Source organism: Nesoenas mayeri (assembly GCF_963082525.1).
Source record: "Nesoenas mayeri genome assembly, chromosome: 4".
Lineage (NCBI taxonomy): Eukaryota > Metazoa > Chordata > Aves > Columbiformes > Columbidae > Nesoenas > Nesoenas mayeri.
In genome coordinates, this window is record NC_137540.1 from 75,083,197 (window position 1) to 75,105,532 (window position 22,336).

At 47.6% G+C, this 22,336-nt stretch overlaps 1 protein-coding gene across 1 annotated transcript in view; it reads right to left on the reverse strand.

Moving 5' to 3' along the window:
• Window positions 1-18,163: 18,163 nt before the first annotated feature.
• The window catches only part of SLC4A11 (solute carrier family 4 member 11), a gene marked incomplete at both ends in the record, with an annotated part of 92,652 nt that continues 88,479 nt past the window's right edge, over window positions 18,164-22,336 (reverse strand). Inside the window, 2 exons of the mRNA XM_080343768.1 lie at window positions 18,164-18,227; window positions 21,279-21,448. Of these exons, the coding sequence (XP_080199894.1) occupies window positions 18,164-18,227; window positions 21,279-21,448 (234 nt within the window). The remainder of the gene's footprint in view (window positions 18,228-21,278; window positions 21,449-22,336) is intronic.

Below are 22,336 nucleotides of genomic sequence, written 5' to 3' on the forward strand. Positions count from 1 at the left end.
CAGCCCCAGCTCTTTCTTCCCAAAGCTGGATCTTACATGCTCAGCAAGAAGCCGCTTCTCAAGACTGCTCAAAGACACACGGTTTGCTGAAGGATGCTCAGAAAAAGCTCATTCTCCACTTTTAAAGGAGCACAAGCTGCCCAATCCTCCTGCAAGGGCTGCCTGATCATCTGCATGCGTTTCCAGAAGGACAGACAACAGCAATCACTCATCACTGCCCACATTTTCATGTGTTACTGCTGAGCTGTGCTGCTGGTTTTGCACTTCTGTGCCTCCTTGCATTTAAATCCCATGCAACCACATGCATATGTATAAATCGAAGAGTTATGTGTAACACTAATCACGGCCACAAACCTGTGCACACGCGTCATCGGCTGCATCCACTGCATATGTTAACACACAAACTTCAAAGCTGCGACCGCAAATCCATGCACATGGTGTGTGATGGCAACGTGCGACCGTCCGTACCCCCAGGAGCACGGTGTGGAGCTGCGGATCACGGTGGGAGCACATCCATCACATGCAGCATCCCCAGGGTACCACAAACAGCCAGGGCATCCCTGAGCCAGGAGCATCACCACCCCACACATCACAGAGATAGGGGATCACGGTGGGAGCACATCTATCGAATGCAGCATCTCCAGGGTACCACAAACAGACAGGGCAACCCGGATCCAGGAGCATCACCACCCCACACATCACCGAGATACATGGGGATCATGGTGGGAGCACATCCATCGCATGCAGCATCCCCAGGGTACCACAAACAGCCAGGGCATCCTGGATCCAGGAGCATCACCACCCCACACATCACAGAGAAAGGGGATCGTGGTGGGAGCACATCCATCGCATGCAGCATCCCCAGGGTACCACAAACAGCCAGGGCATCCTGGAGCATCACTACTCCACACATCACAGGGAAAGGGGATCGTGGTGGGAGCACATCCATCGCATGCAGCATCCCCAGGGTACCACAAACAGCCAGGGCATCCTGGAGCATCACCTCCCCACACATCACAGAGATACAGGGGAGCAGCTACCTCGTCCCCCTCTGCTCAGGTAACACCCCTGTAAGTATTTCCCAGCCATCAGTAAGGAAACTTTAGGGCAGCGCTCACCCCTCTGCAGGGCTCCAAGCATCATGCACAACCTATCCTCCTCTTCTTTTTTTTTGTTTCAAATCCCCTTTTTCCCTTTGAAGGGAGCTCTGTTTAAATCCGAGGGGGATTGCAAACCCCTCCCCCCTTTTGCAGCCCCCCCCAGGTTGGGGTGATGGGGGTCCCGGAGTTACCTGTGCCGAGGGGGTGAGACATCCTCCAGGCGAGCCCCTGCGAGCTCCGGGCAGACGAGAAAGCAGAAGAACCACCCCCGGAGCATCCTTCTCCCGTCCCCGCCTCGCCGGTCCCTCCTACCGCCCTCCCCTCGCCTCTCCCCGGGCAGGGACCCAGATGGTCCCTCTGAGCCCCAGGGAGGAGCAAAGATCGAGGAAGGAGGGGGGTCAAACACTCACCCCATCCCTGCAGCGATGAGGGGGGAGCGTGCGAGGACCTCAAGGGCAAGGCTGGAAGTTGAGAAGATGCTTTAGAACGCGGTCCTGGCACAGGAGGAGCCGCCTGAAACGCAGCAAGCAGGGTACGGAAGCAGGGGTACAGCAAAAGGCTATTTCCAGAGCACCCTTTCCCATTTTTGTTTGATTATGATTTTACAGAAGAGGGTTTCTTTCCCTGCTCAATGCATTTTTCCACCCCTGTACTTGTAGGAGATCCCATATTCCTTTAGCTCAAAGAGCAGCAAACAGCCAGGGAGATGCGGAGCCCTAAAGATGAGCTTTTCCCTTATCCTAGTAAACCCAAAATAGAGAGAATAAACAAACCAAACAAGAGCATGCAGAGATCTACATCTCTTTTTCTCTCTGCCAAGTGTTTCACAGGTGCTTCGGTGCTGGGATCTCTCTGGCACTTCGACCCAGGGTATCAAACATCTGCTGTTTGTTCCTCCCCGGGCGAAAGAAGCGGAGCAGAGTCATCTGCATCGATTGCTCCTAAAGGCATCTCCCCCGGGAGCTCAGCCCATCTGCTGCATCCCCAGGGTGGGGAGGGGGGCAGTGTGGGGCTTGTCCCCTTGCACAGGTCCCATCCTGCACCTTGGGCCACGGTTGTACATCCAGGAGAGGTGCAGACAGCTTTGGAGATGTTTGCAGGCTTGGAAAGTGTTTCCCGCTGCCCTACCCCATGCTAAGCACCTGGAGAGCAAGGTGGGCGCATCCACCCCCGGTGCCACCTGTGCAAACACCCCAGCACCCTCCAGCCCTCCCGGTCACAGCACAGAGGGCTGATTATGGAAAAAACACATTTAAATCTCTGAGATGCAGAGCACTGCGTTACCTCGGGTCAAAGCCAGCACCAGCCTCAAGATCTTTGGGGCAGATGTGCCCTGCAAAAAGTACATCTGCAAGGAAAGCTCCGGTGAGCTAAACCAGGGCTGTTAAGGCTGTGCTTAACACTGGGGTCTCTCCTTCGCTGCTCAATCACCACAGCCTGCGTGGGAGGCTGGCTAAAATAGCTTCCTCACCAGGGCAGAGTGTGCTGAAGCTCTGGCTTTCTTGCTCTTTGCATTACATGTGGGTATTTTGCTTTCCTTGAGAGTGATGACATCCCTGGTAATGTTGTGCCATCCTTGGAGACATCCCAGGCCAGGCTGGACATGGGTCTGAGCAACCTGAGCTGGTGAAGATGTCCCTGCTCGTGGCACTGAGGGAGCTTTGAATGTCCCTTCCAACCCAAACCATTCCGTGCTTCTACAACGGGCTGATCCACAAACACAACCTGCAAACCCTGAGCCAAGAGCTGCTCCAGCGGCTGGTCTGAACTCACCAATATTTAGAGGAAAAACACACTGTGCATTTCCAAAGAGAAAAGAGGAGTCTGCAGAAGCCCCTGCTGCAGGACCAAAAGACCCTGCAGTGCCAACACCCCGACAAATTAGCCCAAGAATAAACCCATCCCCTAAGGAGCAGCTGTTAAATGCCAAGGCAGCCTCTTGCCAGATGTCTGGAGAGTTTCAGGAAAACCATCTGTGCTTGAGCTGCAAACCCCTGTCCTGCTTTCCAGCTCTGGGACTGGGGTTTGGCAGGAAGGATACGGGCTGGGGGACGGGCAGGAGGGTTGTTTTCCAGTTTCTCCTTTGGGAGAACAGCTCCTGTGCATTAGCGAGGAGACACAGGGAGGGATTTTCTTCCTCTTGATGCATCACTGGGAATCAGCCAGCTTAGGCACAGCGGTCGCTTCGTGTTCTGGCAGAGGATGGGAGAAGAGAAGGTGCTTATGAAGGTGATGAACCTCATGGTCCCTGTCCTGGTTTTGTTAAAAACAAGTTTCTCTTTCAGTGAATTTTGCCTGTCAGCTAAAGCCTTCATATTAGCTGTATTTTCCTGGAGAACCAGACACATGTTTTGGTAAACCTAGCAATGGAATGCAAACTTATTGCTAAGCATGGATGGACATCTCGCGAGAGGGGCAACGAGAAACAAGTGACCAAGAAACTGACCAACTGTGTATAACATTCCATTCACGTGAATACTGCATATAAAAGTGTGAGATCACGAGGATCTCGTCCCTTTTCCTTTTTTGCCTTTTCCCTTCTGCTTATGGCCGACATTAGGAGAGGACCTTGCTAGTCGTCCCTGTGAACTGAGGCCAGTTACAGACTGAATCCAGCTCCGGTAGGCTGCAGAGTCCAGTCCAGGACTTCGGGTGCCGGCTCTGCAGTTGCTGGGACTTTCAAGATTGGTTTTGTATATTTTGTATTATTTTCGCTATTCTTATTAGTAGCATTAGTAAAACACTGTTAATTTTTCCAACTCTCATCTCTCTGTCCTTCTTTCCCTCCCGATCGCCTGTTCTTAGTGGAAGGGGGGAGAGGGAGGGGCAAAAGGGGGAAGTGGGGGGGAAAGGGGGTTAACAATACATCTGCCAGGGTTTTATTGTCACCCCGCAATCTAAACCCTCGACAGTCCCTTTGCTCTGGCCGACCTTTGACTTGTGGTATAACCTCCAGAATCCTGCAATAGCTTTAGGGAGCAGAATTAAGCTCCCTCTCTCCCATCCCAGCCCCATTTCTTTAGGGTACAACATACAACTTCTGCCTTACAAAACCCCTGTGGGTCTGGGGACTCGTAAAACCGAGGGCAGCGAGCCACCAGCCAGCTCATGGGATGTGCGGTGAGCAGCTGGAGGGCAGTTCTCTGCAGCGGCTGATTTTTGGAAGGAAAGTAGGGAAAATACCATTTTTTGCATGAAGGAAGGATTAAAAATAATAATTCTCATTCTCCCTAAAACCCTCAGTGTAACATTTCTCCAGCTGCAGGCCACGATGACCTTGCTAAGACACTTACTCCTGGGGCGCCCTGAGAAGTACTAATTACATTTAATGGTAATTAGGGGAGGAAATAGCCAGTGCTCCTTAGCTTAGCTGCTAACCATAGATTTCTCCCTTTGGCCGAGAAGGGAGCACAGATTTGGAGGAGCAGAGGTGTTACTGGAGTATGAGGGATGAACCCCAAAGAAAATTGTCCTTGCAGAATAAAGCTGAGATGTTGAAGACCAAAATAGCCAAATTTTCCCCCTCCATCTTCAAGGAGACAAGAGACAAGTTCTCCCGTCATGTCATGAAAGCAGCGCCAAGATATGTTCTTCCATCTTCATGTACAAATGACCATTAAAGTGGCTCTTTTGTTAACTGTTAATTGATAATATGACACCCTATTAACTCTAATGGCAAGGTAATAGGCACAGTTATTAATATGCAAATTCTGATAAATCTCATTAACTCCAAGGTCCTAAACCTCTCAATATTTGCAGGACTAACATCCCAAAGCAATCTTCCCTGTACCACAGGTGTTGACATTTCTCTCTCTAAACAGGCAGAACCTGCCCAGGCAGATAAAATTAATCACTTGACGCTATCAGCTTTCAAGAAGCATCACTAAGGACTGCGCTTAACCATCAGGGAATGTCCCAATGAACTGGTCTGGGGTATCTAAACCCCCTCTGATTTGGAAACAGAAGGGTCTTAATCCACTTTCATGGAGGGGTGGCCAAGACTTTTGAGCAGGGCCTGTTGCGATAGGACAAGGGGTGATGGTTTAAACTAAAGGAGGGAGATTCAGGCTGGACATGAGGAAGGAATTGTTGTCCCTGAGGGTGGTGAGAGCCTGGCCCAGGTTGGCCAGAGAGGTGGTGGATGAACCATCCCTGGAGACATCCCAGGCCAGGCTGGACGGGGCTCTGAGCAACCTGAGCTGGTGAAGATGTCCCTGTCATGGCAGGGGGGGCACTGGATGAGCTTTGAAGGTCTCTTTAAACTCAAACTACTCTATGGCTGAAGTCCATCTGACCAGAGGTGTTCACCCAGCAAACACCATCTCATTGTGGTGGGAACATGGTACCCAATAGATGGTTTGGTCTCCAGACAATGGACCTCTAGACTCAGGGACCAGCCTGGGCTGAGCGTTCTCAGTCCCTTGGCACCCACTAGAACGGGCCAAGCAGGGGCCTGTGGCAAATGAACTGGAGCTTGGAGGGAAACTGAGGCACTTCAAAGGCCCAAGAAGACAGTGAATTCTCCATTTAAATATTCAAATCACATGTACCCTTTAAAAATCAACCCACAATTTCATAAAGGGAAAAAAAAGTGTTTGAAGGAGAGACCCTAAATGAGATATATAAGCATTGAAGTGGAACAGCTTTGGTTGGAACAGGAGAAGATCTCCTCCCTGTCCCTCCTCCAAGGCATAAGGACCTCAGCCCACCCGAGCATCCCTGCGTCCTCCCATCTCTTTGGTTTCTGTCTGCACCACAGCAACAATATAGGGACCTGGAACCTCTGGGAAGGAGGAAAACAGCAGGGACACAGAGAGGGGACACTGCTCAACACCCCGTGGGGACCAGGGGACCTTATCTCATAGTGGTGATGTCAGTAACCAAAAGACATCAGCAAGGGACCCAACCAGCAAAGGTCTTTTTGCCTCAACCCTTTTTCCACTAAGGGAAAAGCCAATGCAACATTGATAAATTAACAACCTACCTGTGACTTCAAACTCTCAGAGCCGGGTCTTCTGTTCGGTCCTTTTTCTCACTGAATTTCCCTAAAACAGAAAAATAATTGAAAAAAAATAAGTAAACTTTTAATCAAAACCTCATGCATTTTGCCGTTTGAGCAGATGAGGAGCGATTGAGAACCTTGTGGGAAAACGCCATCCAAAGGAGACATCCAGATAGCTCATCTCAAAAAGAAAAACAGGTGCATTTTCTGAAGAGCATTGGGTACAAATATTATCAGACACGGCCACGCTCCCTCTGCTGGATTCTGCACACACAGCAAGCAGTTTTGGTGCTTAAATCACCCGTGATTTGCAGATTTTGCTCATCAGAGGGGGATCCCAAAGCATCATCTCTGTAGGTCAAGTCAGTGCAAGGCACTGGCAGCACCTCATCCCATGTCCTGCACAGGTGGGACTGGATAAGCCTGAAATAAAAGGGGAAAAGGTCAAAACTGAATGATTTGGCTGAAGTTTCCAACACAAACCCTGCAGCTCCAGCTCACAGCTGCAGTCACCCACTTACCAGGCTTCTATTAGTGAACCAGCATCATTAGCGCTCATTATTTATTCAAAGCAATGAATGTGCAGCATTTCCACCTACCGTGCTTCCATCCACCATCTCCAAAGGCTTTGGTAGAGCCTGATTTTAATTCTAGGCAGTGAGATAGGAGCTGATGTAGTTTTTTTGGGTCAGAGTCACACAGCACTGAACTGGCCCCTCAATGTGTGGTGCTGGTGTTGTAACTCCAGACCATTCAAACTCAGGACTGAGAGAAGAAGGTGATGCAGAGCAAGCAGTCCTTGCAAAACCTTTCCTAAAATCCAGCAGAAGACGGCCCTATGAAGAGCAGCAAGAAGGAGGATGGTTGTTTCACATCATTGTGGCACACCTTGAGCTGAAAACTTGAGGGGGCTCTGAGCAACCTGAGCTGGTGAAGATGTCCCTGCTCATGGCAGGGGGGGCACTGGGGGAGCTGGGAAGGTCCCTCCAACCCAAACTATTCTATGGTTCTATGTGACTACAAAGAGGTGAGCTCACAGCCTCCCTTACAGCAAACCAACAAAACAAAACCTTGGTGCAGGCTTCTCTGGTCCAAGGGTTTGGGTCCCTCATGCCAAGAAAGGCCTTGAGGTGCTGGAGTGAGTTGAGAGAAGAAAATGGAGCTGGTGAGGGGCTGGAGCACAAGTGTGATGGAGCGGCTGAGGGACCTGGGGGTTCAGCTGGAGAACAGGAGCTGAGGGGAGACCTTCTGATCTCTGAACTGCCTGAAAGGAGCTTGGAGCCAGGGGGGTCGGGCTCTGCTCCCCAGGAACAAGCGCCAGGAGCAGAGGAAACGGCCTCAAGTTGCGCCAGGGGAGGTTGAGGTTGGATCTGGGGACCAATTTCTTCCCCAAAGGGCTGTGGGGCATTGGAACAGGCTGCCCAGGGCAGTGCTGGAGTCACCATCCCTGGAGGGCTGGACAGACGGACATGAGGTTCTCAGGACATGTGGCAATGCCGGGGGTGGGTTGATGTTTGGACTCCATGATCTTAAAGGTCTTTTCCAACCAAAATTATTCTGTGATTCCAGATACTTTCTGTTCTGGATTTGGGGCTGGCCAGGCCTGCATCAAGCCCCGCACCCACCAGCTCCCCATTTTGAGCCTGGTTTCCCCACACTTGGAGCCAACACAACCAGTCGAGCATCCCAGAGGTGGGCTGAGACCCTTCGGGTGTTGCAGGTGGTTCGGGGTGATGGAGAAAGTATCGCAGGTTTGGAAATGAAGCTCCTCCTTGTCTTCTTTTGTGTGTCCTCTAGATGGCACCTGCTCTCAGCAGATTAAATCCCTGATGAAAAACCAGCAGGTTTTGGTGCTTGGAGAAACTCAGGGCTGCAAACTGCTTGCCAGAAAACAAAAAACCCACCCAAAACAAACATAAAAAGTACAGCTAATGGCTTTTTTTGACTTTTACACCAAACACTGAGATCTTGTTGGCTGCAGCATTTTTCCTGCTTTCCCTTCTGGTCCATCTCTAGGTCCTCAGTCCCCCCAAAACACAGTGGGCAGAGGCTGATGGGCACTTTCCTACCAGCTCTACTGCAGTGGTAGATGGAGATCTGGGGACAGCAACAGACCCCATCAGACCCGGGAAGGGATATTTTGGTCCTTTATAGGGCTGGAAAGTGCAGGTAGGAACATGCCAACTCCCTTTTCTGTTTAAATCACAGCAGGCCACTGAGAAGGGAAATGCCCTCACAAACTCATGTACTTTTGAAGAACCCATTTTTTGGTGCACTCCATACCAAGACACAGCATATGGCAAAACTGCAAATTGCATCCCTGCCTGGCTCCTCTTTGAACAGTTTATCCAGGCAATTTTTGGCCAGAGGATACTTAAACCCCTCCTTCAAAGCTCCCAGCAGCACGTCGCATGTGTGTCCTGGTGGGAAAGTAAGGGCATGATGGGTGGAAACGTGTCCTCATCTGACCCCTTCCTTCCCAAGCTCAGATCTGTGCAAAACGCCACTGACATTTAAACCAACTATTATTAGATGCTTGCTTCAAATTTTGCACCTTGTGGGGCTTTGGCCTCGCTGTCTGCAGTCACGGGCAGATGCCCATAAGGCCAGATGTGAGGAAGGAATTGTTGGCCCTGAGGGTGGTGAGAGCCTGGCCCAGGTTGGCCAGAGAGGTGGTGGATGAACCATCCCTGAGACATCCCAGGCCAGGCTGGACGGGGCTCTGAGCAACCTGAGCTGCTGAAGATGTCCCTGCTCATGGCAGGGGGGGCACTGGGGGAGCTGGGATGGTCCCTGCAACCCAAACCTTTCCATGGTTCTATAAAACCCCATGCAGTGCCAGCTGGAAGGTGACAAATGCCACCTGCCCACCCTCTCATCTCCCCAGCACCTAACCCCAGGGGCTCGCTGCACCCCCACCTGTTCATGGTCCTCACGTAGCACTGAGCCCTTTGTCACACCTCACTTGAGCCCAAAGGTGCTTTCATCCTTCCCAAAGCTACTCCTGGGCACCAAGGGTGGACCTGGGAGCTGTTCCTGCGAACAGGCCCTCATGAACTGGAGAAAGACATCTGCCACAGCAAGACCATGAGGCCAGGGGACTCCACAGTTCCCAGCTTTTCTTTGATGGGTGCACAACCACTTCTTACCAATTTTGTGTCCATTCTTGGTACCTCCTGCCTGTCCAGGATGGATCCATCTCAGGTAGGTAGGAACACACCCTCACTCTCCAGTCATCTTGCAAGGTGATCTCCAAGTGTTTAGGACAATCAACCCACACATGCAATCCTTCAGCACAGACTGAGACTTCAAAACGGAGAGGCATTTACCACCTGCCCCACTCTCCTCCCATCCCAAGCTGCTTCTTGTTGCCATGGCCTTAGTTCCTGGACCAGTTTGAGGATCTCTGTATGTGCCTCCTTTTGAATGTCCCTTTTTGGATCTTACTATGAAGATTGATGCAATCTATCACTCTTCTGCAGAAGAGGATGGTGCAGCAAACAGTCTGGACCCTCCTTCACCACCCAGGGACTGGCACATCTCAAAGATCCCTATGACAGAGCGTGGAGCAGTTCAGGACCCAAAAATCTGATAGAACCTGAGGGAATGGCAGGAAGATGTGCCAGGGGAGGTTTAAGTTGGACATGAGGAAAAGGTTCTTCACCCAGAGGTGCTGGACACTGAACAGGCTCCCCAGGGAGGTGTCACAGCCCCAACCTGACAGTGTTCAAGAAGAGACTGGACAACGTCCTCAGACACACGGGGTGACCTGTGGGGTGTCCTGTGCAGGGACAGGAGTTGGACTCGATGGTCCTGGTGGGTCCCTTCCAACTCAAGACATTCTGTGATTCTATGCCCACATGCTCAACAGCCTTCTGAAGGTAACACTGCAAAGACCTTTGCCCTCCTTTTCCTGATAGCCTATCAAGATAATATATTATATATATCATATATATATACACACACATTGAAAAAATACAAAGAGGGTCACCAGCACTGCTTCCAGAGCAGCCCATGGTGATGGAGGCCAGAACTGACCCTCTGCATGGAAGGTGAATCCCACAGAACATGCAGATGCAGTGGCTGGAGGCAAAGAGCAAGTTTGCAGACTCTGGCAGCTCCCAGATGATCATAGCAGCCCCATAGGGCCTTTCTCATCCCTTCCCTCAACCTCTGCTTTCACATCCCAAAAGGCACCTTTCTGCAAAACGAGCTCCTCGGGGATCTTGATGGGCTAGAGGGAGCTGGAGAGTCACAATCACAGGTTCTAGATTCACAGAACCACTATCCAAGCCTGGGTCCTGTGGCAGATAACAGTGAATTTACCCCTTGGAGAAGTTGTCATCCCCAAGCTCCCACATGACACAAAATCCACTAGATTTTAGCCTCATCACCTCTCACCAAGGGCGATGTTAGCCAGGTCTGAGTGCTCTCAGTGCACCCTATCAGGTAAAAGGTTCTGTTATTTATTATGCTTCCCCACTAAAGCACAAAGGAATCCCATTTTTGCGTCTCCAGACTCCATATTCACCACTGAGATGCTCCAACACTGGGGATTACAGAAGCATCTCAGCTGCAGGGATCCCCACCAGTGACCAGGGAAAAATGTACATCAGCTCTAGGAGAGAAGTCCAAGCAAAGCTGGGAGCTAAAGGTTAAATAAAGGACACCGATTAGGCACAAAGTAGAAATATATAAACAGTATATTTCTCTTTTTATTTTGTTTTTAAATACAGAGTTTCCTTATACAATAAAGGAATTCCCTCCCCACCCCGAGCCCCAAGCAACTCTTATCAAAAGAAATCATTCACTGTAAAATCAACACTAGATAGAGGCATGCGCTTTAAGAGCAGATTTAGCAAGTGCAATATCTATAGGCCGTATCTCCCTAAACAGGAACATGTGCTTTCCCCTCACTTAAAATAGTTCCCTTGGCAATCTGTGACGGAAACCTCCTGATTCACCAAACACAGGACTATTTAACCAGTTACGTGCCATGTTGGAAAATGAACCCAGCGCTGGTTTTCTTATGTGCTGCAGGGCGCCCCAGCCAAGCGGCTGCTCTGCTATAGCACGGGATGGGGACACAGGGTTTGAGATGAGCCGGCTCTGCCTCGGGGAGGTTCCTCCTCTTAAATCACATCCTCAGAGCTTGTCCTGCACTTACACTCCAAGGAAAGCAGGAGGGGAATGAGGGAATATTGAAGATACAGCCCCCTCCTCAGCTCGGAACAAGGGGAAGAGGGTTTGATTTGCACTAAAGTTCAGGACATAGACTTTGGTAAGACAACTTCTGTTTTTTGGGGAAAGCCTGTGTGGGAATGAGGTACAACTTCAGTAAAGAGGACAGGGAGAACAGAGAGGCTAAACACTTCCAAAACGAACCAAGCACTGAGCCACCTTACTTATTAAATTAGAGCAGCTCCACCAAACCTGAGAGACTAAAATCCTGAAAGGATCGATAAGCTTTTTGCTTTCCAGCAGCTGCTGAGCTTTGCAGCTAAATCTCACTTTCCACCATGGGAACTGATCCACCTAGACCTGCCGGGTGCTTCAGATCACAGCCCAACATCTGTCAAGGATGGACACAGGGATGCACATCCCAGCAGGCACAGCTGCCAGCCATGGGCACTTAAAACCTCGGTACAATTTGGCATCAGAAGCCTCGGGGATGGGAGGGAGCTGCTAACACCTGGGCAAAGGAGGCTCTGCAATAAAGATGTGGATCACTGATGCGGGCTGGGACCCTGCTGAGGATGTAGCTTGAAGTCAGTGGCACTGATCCTAAATTGGAGAAGCTTAGAAATATGTGATGTTATATCTGTAAGATTTAAATAATAGAAAGGTGGTGAATATATCTCCCAAGGTGAGCAGTTGACAGAGAGGAGGATACACTGCATGAGCTCAGTCATAGAATCATTTTGGTTGGAAAAGAACCAAAGATCATCAAGTCCAACCATAACCCACCCCTGGCACTGCCCTGTGTCCCTGAGAACCTCAATGCGTCTGTCCAGCCCTCCAGGGATGGTGACTCCAGCACTGCCCTGGGCAGCCTGTTCCAATGCCCCACAGCCCTTTGGGGAAGAAATTGTTCCCAAATCCAACCTCAACCTCCCCTGGCGCAACTTGAGGCCGTTTCCTCTGCTCCTGGCGCTTGTTCCTGGGGAGCAGAGTCATGTCACTCAAATGTCAATCAGTCTGAAAAGAGATCACCTGCACAGCTGGAGGTGCCACCGCTCATGGCACCAAGGGCTGCACCTTCTCCAGCCTCTCCTGGCAGAGACCAGCACAGCCACATTACCCTGCCCCATATGGACACTTGCAGAAACCATCTAAACCATACAGTCACTAGACACTATCTAAATTCAATGGCAGCAAAGAGTGTGCGGAGACACAGATTGCTGCTGAGCGAAAACTGCTCTCAGCCCTTCAGCAAGACTCCCAGGCACTGAAACTGATACTCCAGCTGTTGAATTTGATATGCTGATTTTCTGGAAAACCCATACCACATAAAAGACTTTACTGCCAATAAGGGATACCAATAGCTTTTGCAGCAGCAGCAATTTGTCACGTGGATGACCAACCGAGACAACACACGCATCTCATTCTTCTGCTCCAAGAGCAGCCTTCGGCTCTCCCAGCAACAGCTCCTTGCAGCAGAGATGCAGATGGGGAGCAGAAGGCAGCATCTCCCCCAGGACACGCTCTTAATATTTAATGCAATATCTGAATAGTGCCAAGCAATCCGAGCTCACGCAGAGTTTTCTACAAGGGAAAGAGACAGACGCAGCCAAGGATTGTCTTCGTTTGAAAGGAAAACACACAAAAAGCTGAAGAGGAAAGTGCTAATTTGTGTTGCTAAAGCATGTACTCCAGCTACACCCCCCAGTCTGTCTGCTCTTTACGCAATATTGATGGTTTGCTCTTCGCAACCAGATCTGCAGCCAGTAATGTAATGGACAGGGTTTGGTACTTAAATGCCTTAATTAGATATGAAAACAATTAGAGAAGATATTCTAATATCCACAGGCCTCTGCAGAGAGAGAAAATGGGGCAAAGCCATCCCAGCACATCTATTTAAGCTGCTTTGGGAGCTTGACAGATGAGAGGACAGCCCAACTGGAACACTGTGCCATAAAATGATCATCTAAAGAGATGCAGAAGATTGTGCAACTGCAGGATAATTAGGAATCCTTCATAATTGCTCATTATGGCAAAGCAGTCCCCAAGGGATCTGCTGCTCAGACACAGCCTTGAGTTCTCTGGAGAAAAATATCTACTGGATACTTGGGCAGCATCTCCACGGACGGGACAGCAGAGCCAACTTCCAGAGAGGGGCTGGGAAGGCGAGTTCTAGGTCAGGACACGACAGAAAATGGTTTGCACAGAAGTTTTGGGGGGACAGATACAAGAGATGAGCTTGAGCCAAGCCCAGTTCTGCCCATTAACCTTCCAGGCAGGTGGAAACACTAGAAAGGGAAAACACAGAACACAATGAATGAGGAAAAAAAGCAGCTTGATCAAGGAGTAACATGAATGTGTGAATAGATAGTGTAGATACACATCTAGTGGGACACAGGCTGGAAAAAGGTAGGGTGCTTTTGGTGACATGGCATGTCTCAGGTCCCTTTTTTGTCCCCTTCCCTCCCCTCCCACCCCCCAAGTGTCCTCCAGCTCTGTCCACCTTTGGCCAACTTCACGTTCCTCCCAAGGGTGTCCACAGAACACAGTTCAGCAGCAGTTTCTAAAGCAGCCAAATACGATATGCAGAAGTTCACAAACAGTTTCAGTCTTTTGGTGCAGCTGGAGACGTGGACTTTGTGGGGAGAATTATTTGACCTACAGTATATGGAAAGGTGACCATTTCCCATCCCAGTTCACACAGGTCGTCGGGAAGCATGTATCACATCCCATGGTCATCGTGCCCATCTTGAGGCATTTCACCAGGTGGCAGCCTTGGAGCAAAACAGTTGAGTTCGTTTACTCCATTCCCATCTTCTCGGAGCAAACCAGTTGAATTAATTTATATCTTCGCTCAGCAATGCACTGATGCATATCCAGGTAGAGCTTGACATTCATTAACAGCCTCACATCTTGATGCCAGCGCATCTGGGGATTGTTGCTAGTGAAGGTGTCAGATTCGCTTCCTAAGCAATCCAGAAAGTGCTACGCCACCCGTTCAGAAAGTCCATGTTTTCACCAACTTGCCTTAATTTACGTGCAGAAACACACCTATTTCCACACATAGCACGTCAACAATATTTTTGAAGGCAACAAAATAAGTATCGGACCAATAAAACTATTCAGGTATAAACCCAATTTTAATTGTCAAGCCAACTTCTAGCTCCTACATTCAATGCAAGGATCAAAAACTACAAGTTTAGGAGCAGAAGTTTATTCTATCTCTGGTTTCTGGTCGTTTTGGCAGCTGTCAGAAGTTTACTTCCAAAACCCAATTGTTTCAGAAGCTTTTTACTACCTTGTGGTTCCAGGTGAACATCACGGACTCTCAGTATCTATCAACATATTGCAAACGCGATTCTTTGGCAAAAGTTATACATAGCATTGTGCGTATATAAAGAGCTTATAATAAAACTTCTTTTACATTCTAATTGTCTTAAACCTTCACAGAAGTATTAAAGTGCTCAATCAACTCTGAACAAACTCTCCTTCCCTAATTAGCCTACTTCCTGGAAACGCCTGCACTTCAGTCAGCAAAACCAGAAGCAAACAAGAAGAGAAAAGGTACTTGCATGCAAAATAATCCTCTGCAGGGTTGTCACAAACCCTTGTAAGCCAAGAGGCCTCACGTCTCACATCTCACTTCTACACGCGTATTAAGACAAGGGTCCAGATGTTCAACCAGTGTAAGACAACACAACTTCTTTTCCCGAGTTGTGCTGATTTCCCAGCACTTAATTCTTTGGCCCCTCATTTCTGGAGAAAGAAAATCCTGCAAACAGAATCCTATCGATGCTACAAAGAAAACATGAGGGCTGAAGTAAAGCAACAGTAATAAAAAGATATAAACAGGAGTTGTAATGGATATTTAAGCCCTTAGTTATCTGGATTTCAAATGTTGTCAGCAACATCTGATACTGTTTGAAAATGATGCCTTCAAAGAGGCTTTAAATTAGGACATTTTTGGTGCTTCTAAGTGAGGGGATGGAGGGTACATCTCAACACTCTTTCCTCCGGCAAGACCTGCATGTCAGTTCGCCCCACCATGCTCTGTGCTGGAGAGACTTGCACCCAGGGCCTCTGCTCTTCCTCAAAAAGGACCAGAGCCACATTCCCTTGGGCACATCCGCTCCTTCCTCCAGCCACAGCATCCAAAACAGGATTCAAACCAGCCCACAGGGTCACTTTGTCCTGCCAAGAGCTGAGGCACCAGAAATGCAACCCCAGGACATGTGTGTTTAATAGTCACAGGATGGTTTGGGCTGGAAGGGATCTGTAAGCTCATCTAGCTCCAACCCCCTGCCATGGGCAGGGACATCCTCCACCAGACCAGGCTGCTCAAATCCACATCCAGCCCGGTTTGAACACATCCAGGGATGGGGCATCCACGTCCTCTCTGGGCAGCCTGTGCCTCACCACCCTCGTGGAGAAGAATTTTTTCCTTATATCTAATTTAAATCTCCCCTCTCAGCTCACTCACCCACAGGATGATGCTTTTCACTCTAGCTTTGGCTAAATCTCTTGACATCTATGGGAAAAGCTTGTTATTTAAGCATCATCAGGCCTTAGCACTCCCTGTCTTCCAGCAGGTACTGAACTGTTTGCTGTCACCTGCTCTTTTTCTGTTCACTGAAGATCAGACATACTTTTACCACCTCCGCTTTGACACTGCCCCGAAATCCTGTCGACTCCGCCCTATTTAGACATGTAGACCTTATAATGGCTATTGGTGATCTCACCACAGAAATGACTCAAACGCTAGGAAATACTGACAAAGGCGGTGAGAAACCACGCACATGTTGACACCTGCTGCCACGCCACTTATCAGACACAGCGTGAGTTACCCCTGCTGCTCCGAGATTGACTGAGAGCCCAACGAGTGGCATTTACCTGCTTTGAGGTCCTGGGGTGGTCAATCCTGACCCTGAGACTTCCCAGCAGTCCTACAAGAGCTGGTTGGTGCAACACGAAGGTCACGCAACGCTGTTTTGCACTTTGTCCTGCAATTGCCCTGGGAGATACTGGCCGCATTCTTGGGGATGCTCTTACTGCTCTCAAGTATTAATACAAAGATGAAGGGCTTCATTAGAAAATCTAGTTTCTTCACACGTTTTAAAGGTGTAGGCAGCTACATTAAGATGAAATACCTTCTGATATTTAGTGCAAATACACCAAATCTTCAGTGGCTTGAGTGTGGCTTAGTGTTAGCATAGGAGAATTTTATCCAATGCCTTCCTCCCTTATTAAAGGGTCAAGTCTTCCTCATTGTGCAGAAGACACTCAATTCGTAGGGCACATGCTGATAAGAACTCTGCACCACTTACTAGGTAAGCAATTGGTAAGAAACACTTCTGTGTTAATAATACATTTGTGTTTCATTTTATATTCCCTTTCTTCCCTCATTTCTACTGTTTTGAAAGTTAATTATCTTCAGAGGGCCACATTTTTTAACACTTTACCTGTGATCTGTAGTGTGCAAAGGGCAAGCACTGAACTAAAGGGCAGCTTGTTTCACAGTACTCCAAATAAGAAAACTGGCCGTAGTACAAGCAAAATTAAATAAACTGAAATATAAAAAGACAGCAGAAGTTAGATTCATCCAGAAATATAATATAATGTCTGTGAGTGGGGGAAACTTGAGATTAGCTACAAAACAGAAATAATGAAATGACCAACAAATATTGATTAGGCGAAAGAGGAAAAGTTTCATTGCATGCTGTACATTAAAATTAAATGCAAAATTCACATGTTGGAGCATCAAGACAGAATGAAGAATGTCACAAGCCATGGGAAGACAGCAAACACATGAACAAAACCAGTAACTGAGCAGCTTCAAAAGGAAAAGAAGTGACCATATCTCAAATGAGAAAAAGCAGCACCGAAGCAGCAAACAAGTGTATGGTCAAGACATCACAGGTAACACTGACTGCACAAAACACTTTGGATATTTTGAAAGAATGAGGCCTATTTGTAGATCTATGCAAAATATATACAGAAATCCATATGTATATATGTACACATAGGCACTACTGTACATATGTATATGCAATCGTTAACACAACTGCCCTTTGACAAGTTTCAGTATCTGACTCTGGGTGCAAGCAAGAATATTGGAGTTGTGCAAAAATACACTTTTGTGTTTGATTACCAAGAAGTAACAGTAGAAAGATCCAAAGGAATTCCCAAATTGCTTAGACCCAGATGCAGTTTCATCAACATCACCATGCGAGCACAACCTCTGAACATTTCCAGCTCATTTGTAGGAATTAAATATTCATGGATTGTATCAGTACAATTTATAGCTGTTTCCAACCCTGCTCATCTGAAGAGGTGGCCAGAAATCTCTCCTGACAGTGGTTTAGCATGAGGCCATCCCACCCAAAATACCAATTTGAGAACACTGGATGAACGGGAAATGGAATTCAAAGGCCAGAATGGGGCTGTCGCTCTGTAAAAGAAGGGTCAGTTGCTGTCCTTATAGTGTTCTGAAAGAAAAGGATGTGGTGCATTAAAAAAGAAAGAGATTCCCCCCACCCCTCAAACAAGGGAACACATGACAACTCTGAGAACGCATGCTCCAACCCTTTGGACACGCTTATCTTTGGGGTTTCCAGTTTTGGGATGTGGAAAGTAGCATTTTCCATAAAGCTCGCCTGCCTCACAGCTCCAAAGAGCTTCGGCCTCTCAAGTCCAAGGCTGTTTTGGTCTGACACCTCAACGCTCAAGTGGTCTTGGATGTGTGCGCATTGCCAATGCCATAGTAGAGCAGAAAGAAAGTGGTGAAAGAAAGATCTGCAGATAGATTGTTCTACGCCTCGGCAAAGCCGCCTTCCCACTCCGAAAGAGCCGCCCTCGCTGCTCCGTGTGCGGAGGACCCCGTTTAATACTCTGCATCCATAGCATCCAAGTACTTGGCCTCAATGATCCTAGGGAGCAGGTTATACCTGAAATTGAAGAGGGAGAGCATTAGTACTTGTTTTTATTCATAAAACCTTTTGTATGTCCAGAGACCCCCAGTTGAGTTTGTCCATGTGTGTAACAGATCTGTCCAGCTGAAGGGCAGATGAAATGGGGGAAAGTAAAACCAACCAATCCTGCAAGTAAATGCAGCATTTGTAGAAATAATAATAGAAATAATAATGCAGGGCTCATCCTGGAATAAGCCTCCTCGTTTCAGTTGAAGGGGAAAGAGAACATCCTCATCCTCACAGGAGAAAAGCCACTTACCTAGAGCACTGTGTCACCACAATGCCTTAAAAGCACCTGACCCACACATATGGTCCTGGTTTGTGCTGGGGAGGCAGGCAAGAGCTTCCTGCTGCCTCCGGTTTGTTAGCGGATGGGTTACTTTGCCAAGAATCACTTTAATTTCTGCCTTCTTCACCACTTTCCCAACACTTGAACCCCACCTGATACAGCCTTATGCTCATTACAACACTGTCAACACCAGGCATTGAGAGCCCACTGGAGAAACCGGGCTCTAAATTCACAGTACTCAAAGTCCTGCACTTGAGGGTTATTTGCCTTGCGCTTCAGTTCTCCAAGTACCACAGGTCACTTCTTTCAGCTCTCACCACAAAGAAGTTTTAATAGACAAGCCAGATGTTTTGGTCTTTAGAGAAGCAGCAAATATATCAGCTGTTGGTAAGACTTTATCCCCACCTGGTGTCTGAATTCTCCGCTGGATCGTGAAGACAGTGATTCCCTTATTTTAATTTCCTTTTTCTATTACTGTTTGCTTGTTTGCAAGAAAATCCTCATGAATTAACATATTTGGGCGAGAAAGGCACGGCACTGTAATATGCTATGAAGTTTCTCCTGTTAAATCCTATTGCATAGTAAGTTTGACACTTTGCTTAACAAAGGAAACTATTCTTCAGCTGTTAAAATAAGACACAAAGCACTAGAAAGCCAGTTTAAGACTTGGAAGGGCCTTTTCAATAGCTATGCAAGAGAACTGAAACAGCTCTTACTACTGAGAAGTACCAGAATCTACTTAAATAGACCTGTCATGAAATAAAATGCTTGAGAGCTGTGGGAGCACAGATAAACATCACAGAAAACTTGGAAAGAGGATCCTTCCTTTGAGCAACAAAATAAACTAGTCATCCTAAAGTTTTGAATCAAAGCCAAGAGCTGGGGATACCCAAAGAGATCACATCTGCTCCCAACAGGCTGTTCTTCAGTGCAATCATGAGAAGACATTTAAATCCATTATCTTTCACATTAACGCTACACCAGTGAAAAAAGACTGTCCCTCACGACTGACAATGCAAATCATGCATCTAATGCAGTCAGACAGATGGAAATGTGGCTGGGAGACAGACAAGTAACATGGCTGGTTTTCTGGATGGGATACTGAGCCATGACTCACTCATCTGGGTTTGATTCTTGAGTTTGACCCCTGGCTACTCTCCCATCTCCTCTTCCTCCCTTCACTTCACTTCACAAAAAAGATATTTCATTTCTTCTACTCTGTCTCATCTATTCAGAGTGCCAAACCCTGTGAAAAAGTCATTGTTAACTCCAGAGCTCATGCATCATGGTGCTGCCTCCTCAGCTGGACCCCCCGAAACGACACAAAAGCAAAAGATGTCAGAGAAAGGAAAACCAAGAGCAAACTTCTACATTGTGCCAGGTAGCACCATGTTCCCCTTCACAGCAGGGTTGGTTATCCAGCTACTAGAAAAGTCTGCTCTCAAATGAGTTAGCAGAGCTAGTATAAGATGACAACATCTTATTTACTCAAAAGAAGATATTTGCAGCGCTAAATTAGCTCTTATTACAAAATCAGGTTCTTTGACATCACTCTCTCCACGTTAATTTTGCTTATTCCACTCTGCCCGATATTTGAATGTTTGGCACAGGGTCCCACATTTTCTTTTCTGTACTGAGCTGCTCAATGTGGGGACTTGCAATTCCCACAGGAGTCGATCAGCCAGCACTGCACACAGTTGGAGTATTTACCAGCCACTTAACCAGTCACCCAAGTGACGCCCATGTGAAGGGTGGGTGAGAGACTCTCACCGTAGGAACAATAATCCCAGTGTCTTCCAAGATTTTGTTTATCTTTAAAAATCCAGTCCAAATAGCTCTAACCTGATCCTGTTGAAATCCATGGCAGTTTTGACATTTGCTTTTGTTTTAGAAAGAACTGGGCCCGCCTTTATCATCCAAGGAAAACACCACAACAGCTGCCTTGGCAAATTATCACCTTGATAGCCCTGAACTTTGAGATCAGACAGAAAATCTCTGAGACTGCAAACTCAAAGGCAACCAGATATCACTGGATACCATGCTGACCTAAAAATAATCAAATGGACTGGAAACAGATCTGTTCCTTCCACAATCTTATTATGACTTCTCATTATAACCAAAGGATGGAGAGCATGAATGATTTAACTGGAGAAAGATGGGCAGTCACTGGTAATGAACATTAAGGAATGAATTAGTTAAATTTCTCAATGGTTCTCTCTCAAGACTGCAAGATATTGTGGGGTTCTTCTGTTTTTGAAGATAAATTTTAAGACTAAATGTGGTCAGTTTGACCCAAAGGATCATTTGCAACAGGATCCCACAGTGCAGGTCTGTAAGGTAAGAGATAAAGATTCCTCTTTGGGAAAGTTTCTAGCTCTGCTCTAAGCACAGCCCTTCAGAAATCAAGTTTCATAGCAATAAGGATCATCAAATGCCTCAGGCATCTCAAACTGCAAGAGGAGACTTATTTACCTCTCTGCTAGCTGTAAGAAAAGCACCTGCCAGCCCAGAACCCTTTGTGCAATATCCAGCATCAGTGAAATGACAGATTTCCTGCGCTATTCCTCCTCCAGCCTGAGCAGCTGGTGAAGAAGAGGTTCCACCATCACCCATTTCCAAGATCTGGCTACTCAGGAAAGTACTAGATGCCCTTTTGGACCATTGAGACTTCCTGCAGCCCAAGAGTCAAGGCAAAAGGCATCGGAGACAGAGATAAAAAAGGTAGACACACTTCATACCTGATGGGGATCATTCCTATCATGATGAGCGGGAAGATCATCTTCATGTAGGGCAACGGTGACATGCCAAAACCACAGAGGATGAGGAGCTGCAGGACCTGCAGGCCTGTGAAATAGTGGATCTTCCTCTGGGGCACTCTGCGGATGTAATGTGTTGGAGGATAGGCGGTCTGGGAAGAGAAGAGTTACATGTTAGATATGCAGTGACCCGGACTTGCGACTGCAGAATGTATCCTGGGCTTTTGAACATGAGGGTTTTTAGGAAGTCAACGTGCACAAAAAGTCCATCATCATTAGAGTCCTTAGTAGGTCCAACAGCTGAACGCAGGTCTTGCAGGGTTAAAACAAGTGCCTTAAACCACAGCGTTGGCACCAACACTCAGCAGATGACTGGGCACTAGAAACATGGGGAAGAAAAGACACACCACCCAGCTGAGATCACCTTCGGGAGCATCTGGAGTGCAAGGAAAACATCTTGATAAGTACAGTAATAAGATTCCCCTGAGCAGGATTATCAGGGCTTTGCAGCAACACGTGAAGCGCCTGTGGGGGTGCGCAGGGCGGGTGAGAGTGAGCAGATGCATTTGGGGGCTCTAACTGCTGGATGGTTTTTCCACCTGCAACCCATCTCCTCATTATTTTACAGCCTCCTGTCCACTGCTGGTCCCAGTTCTTGGCTGAACCCCAATAGGGGAAGACCATGATCTGAGATTGCGGAGGTATGGAAAGAGGCTGTACTCCATTTTTGCAAAAATCATAAAATAAAGAGAGGAAAAAGGTGACATTAATAGGCTAAATATCACTCGTGGTTTCTTTTGACAGTTACTTGCTCATGTCTGTGCACAGACTTTGACTCACTGTCTATACATCAATGAAGACTATGAGCGACTGTCTGCTGGCACCAATATAGACTCACTCAATGGATTTCAAATCCTGCCATGACTCATTAAAAGGTTTCCAGAAAAGGGAGATCTCCGTATTTGAAAACACTTTCTTAATTTCCCAAACTGAAGCCTGGAAAATTCCACACATAATTGGTACTAAAACCAGTAATATTC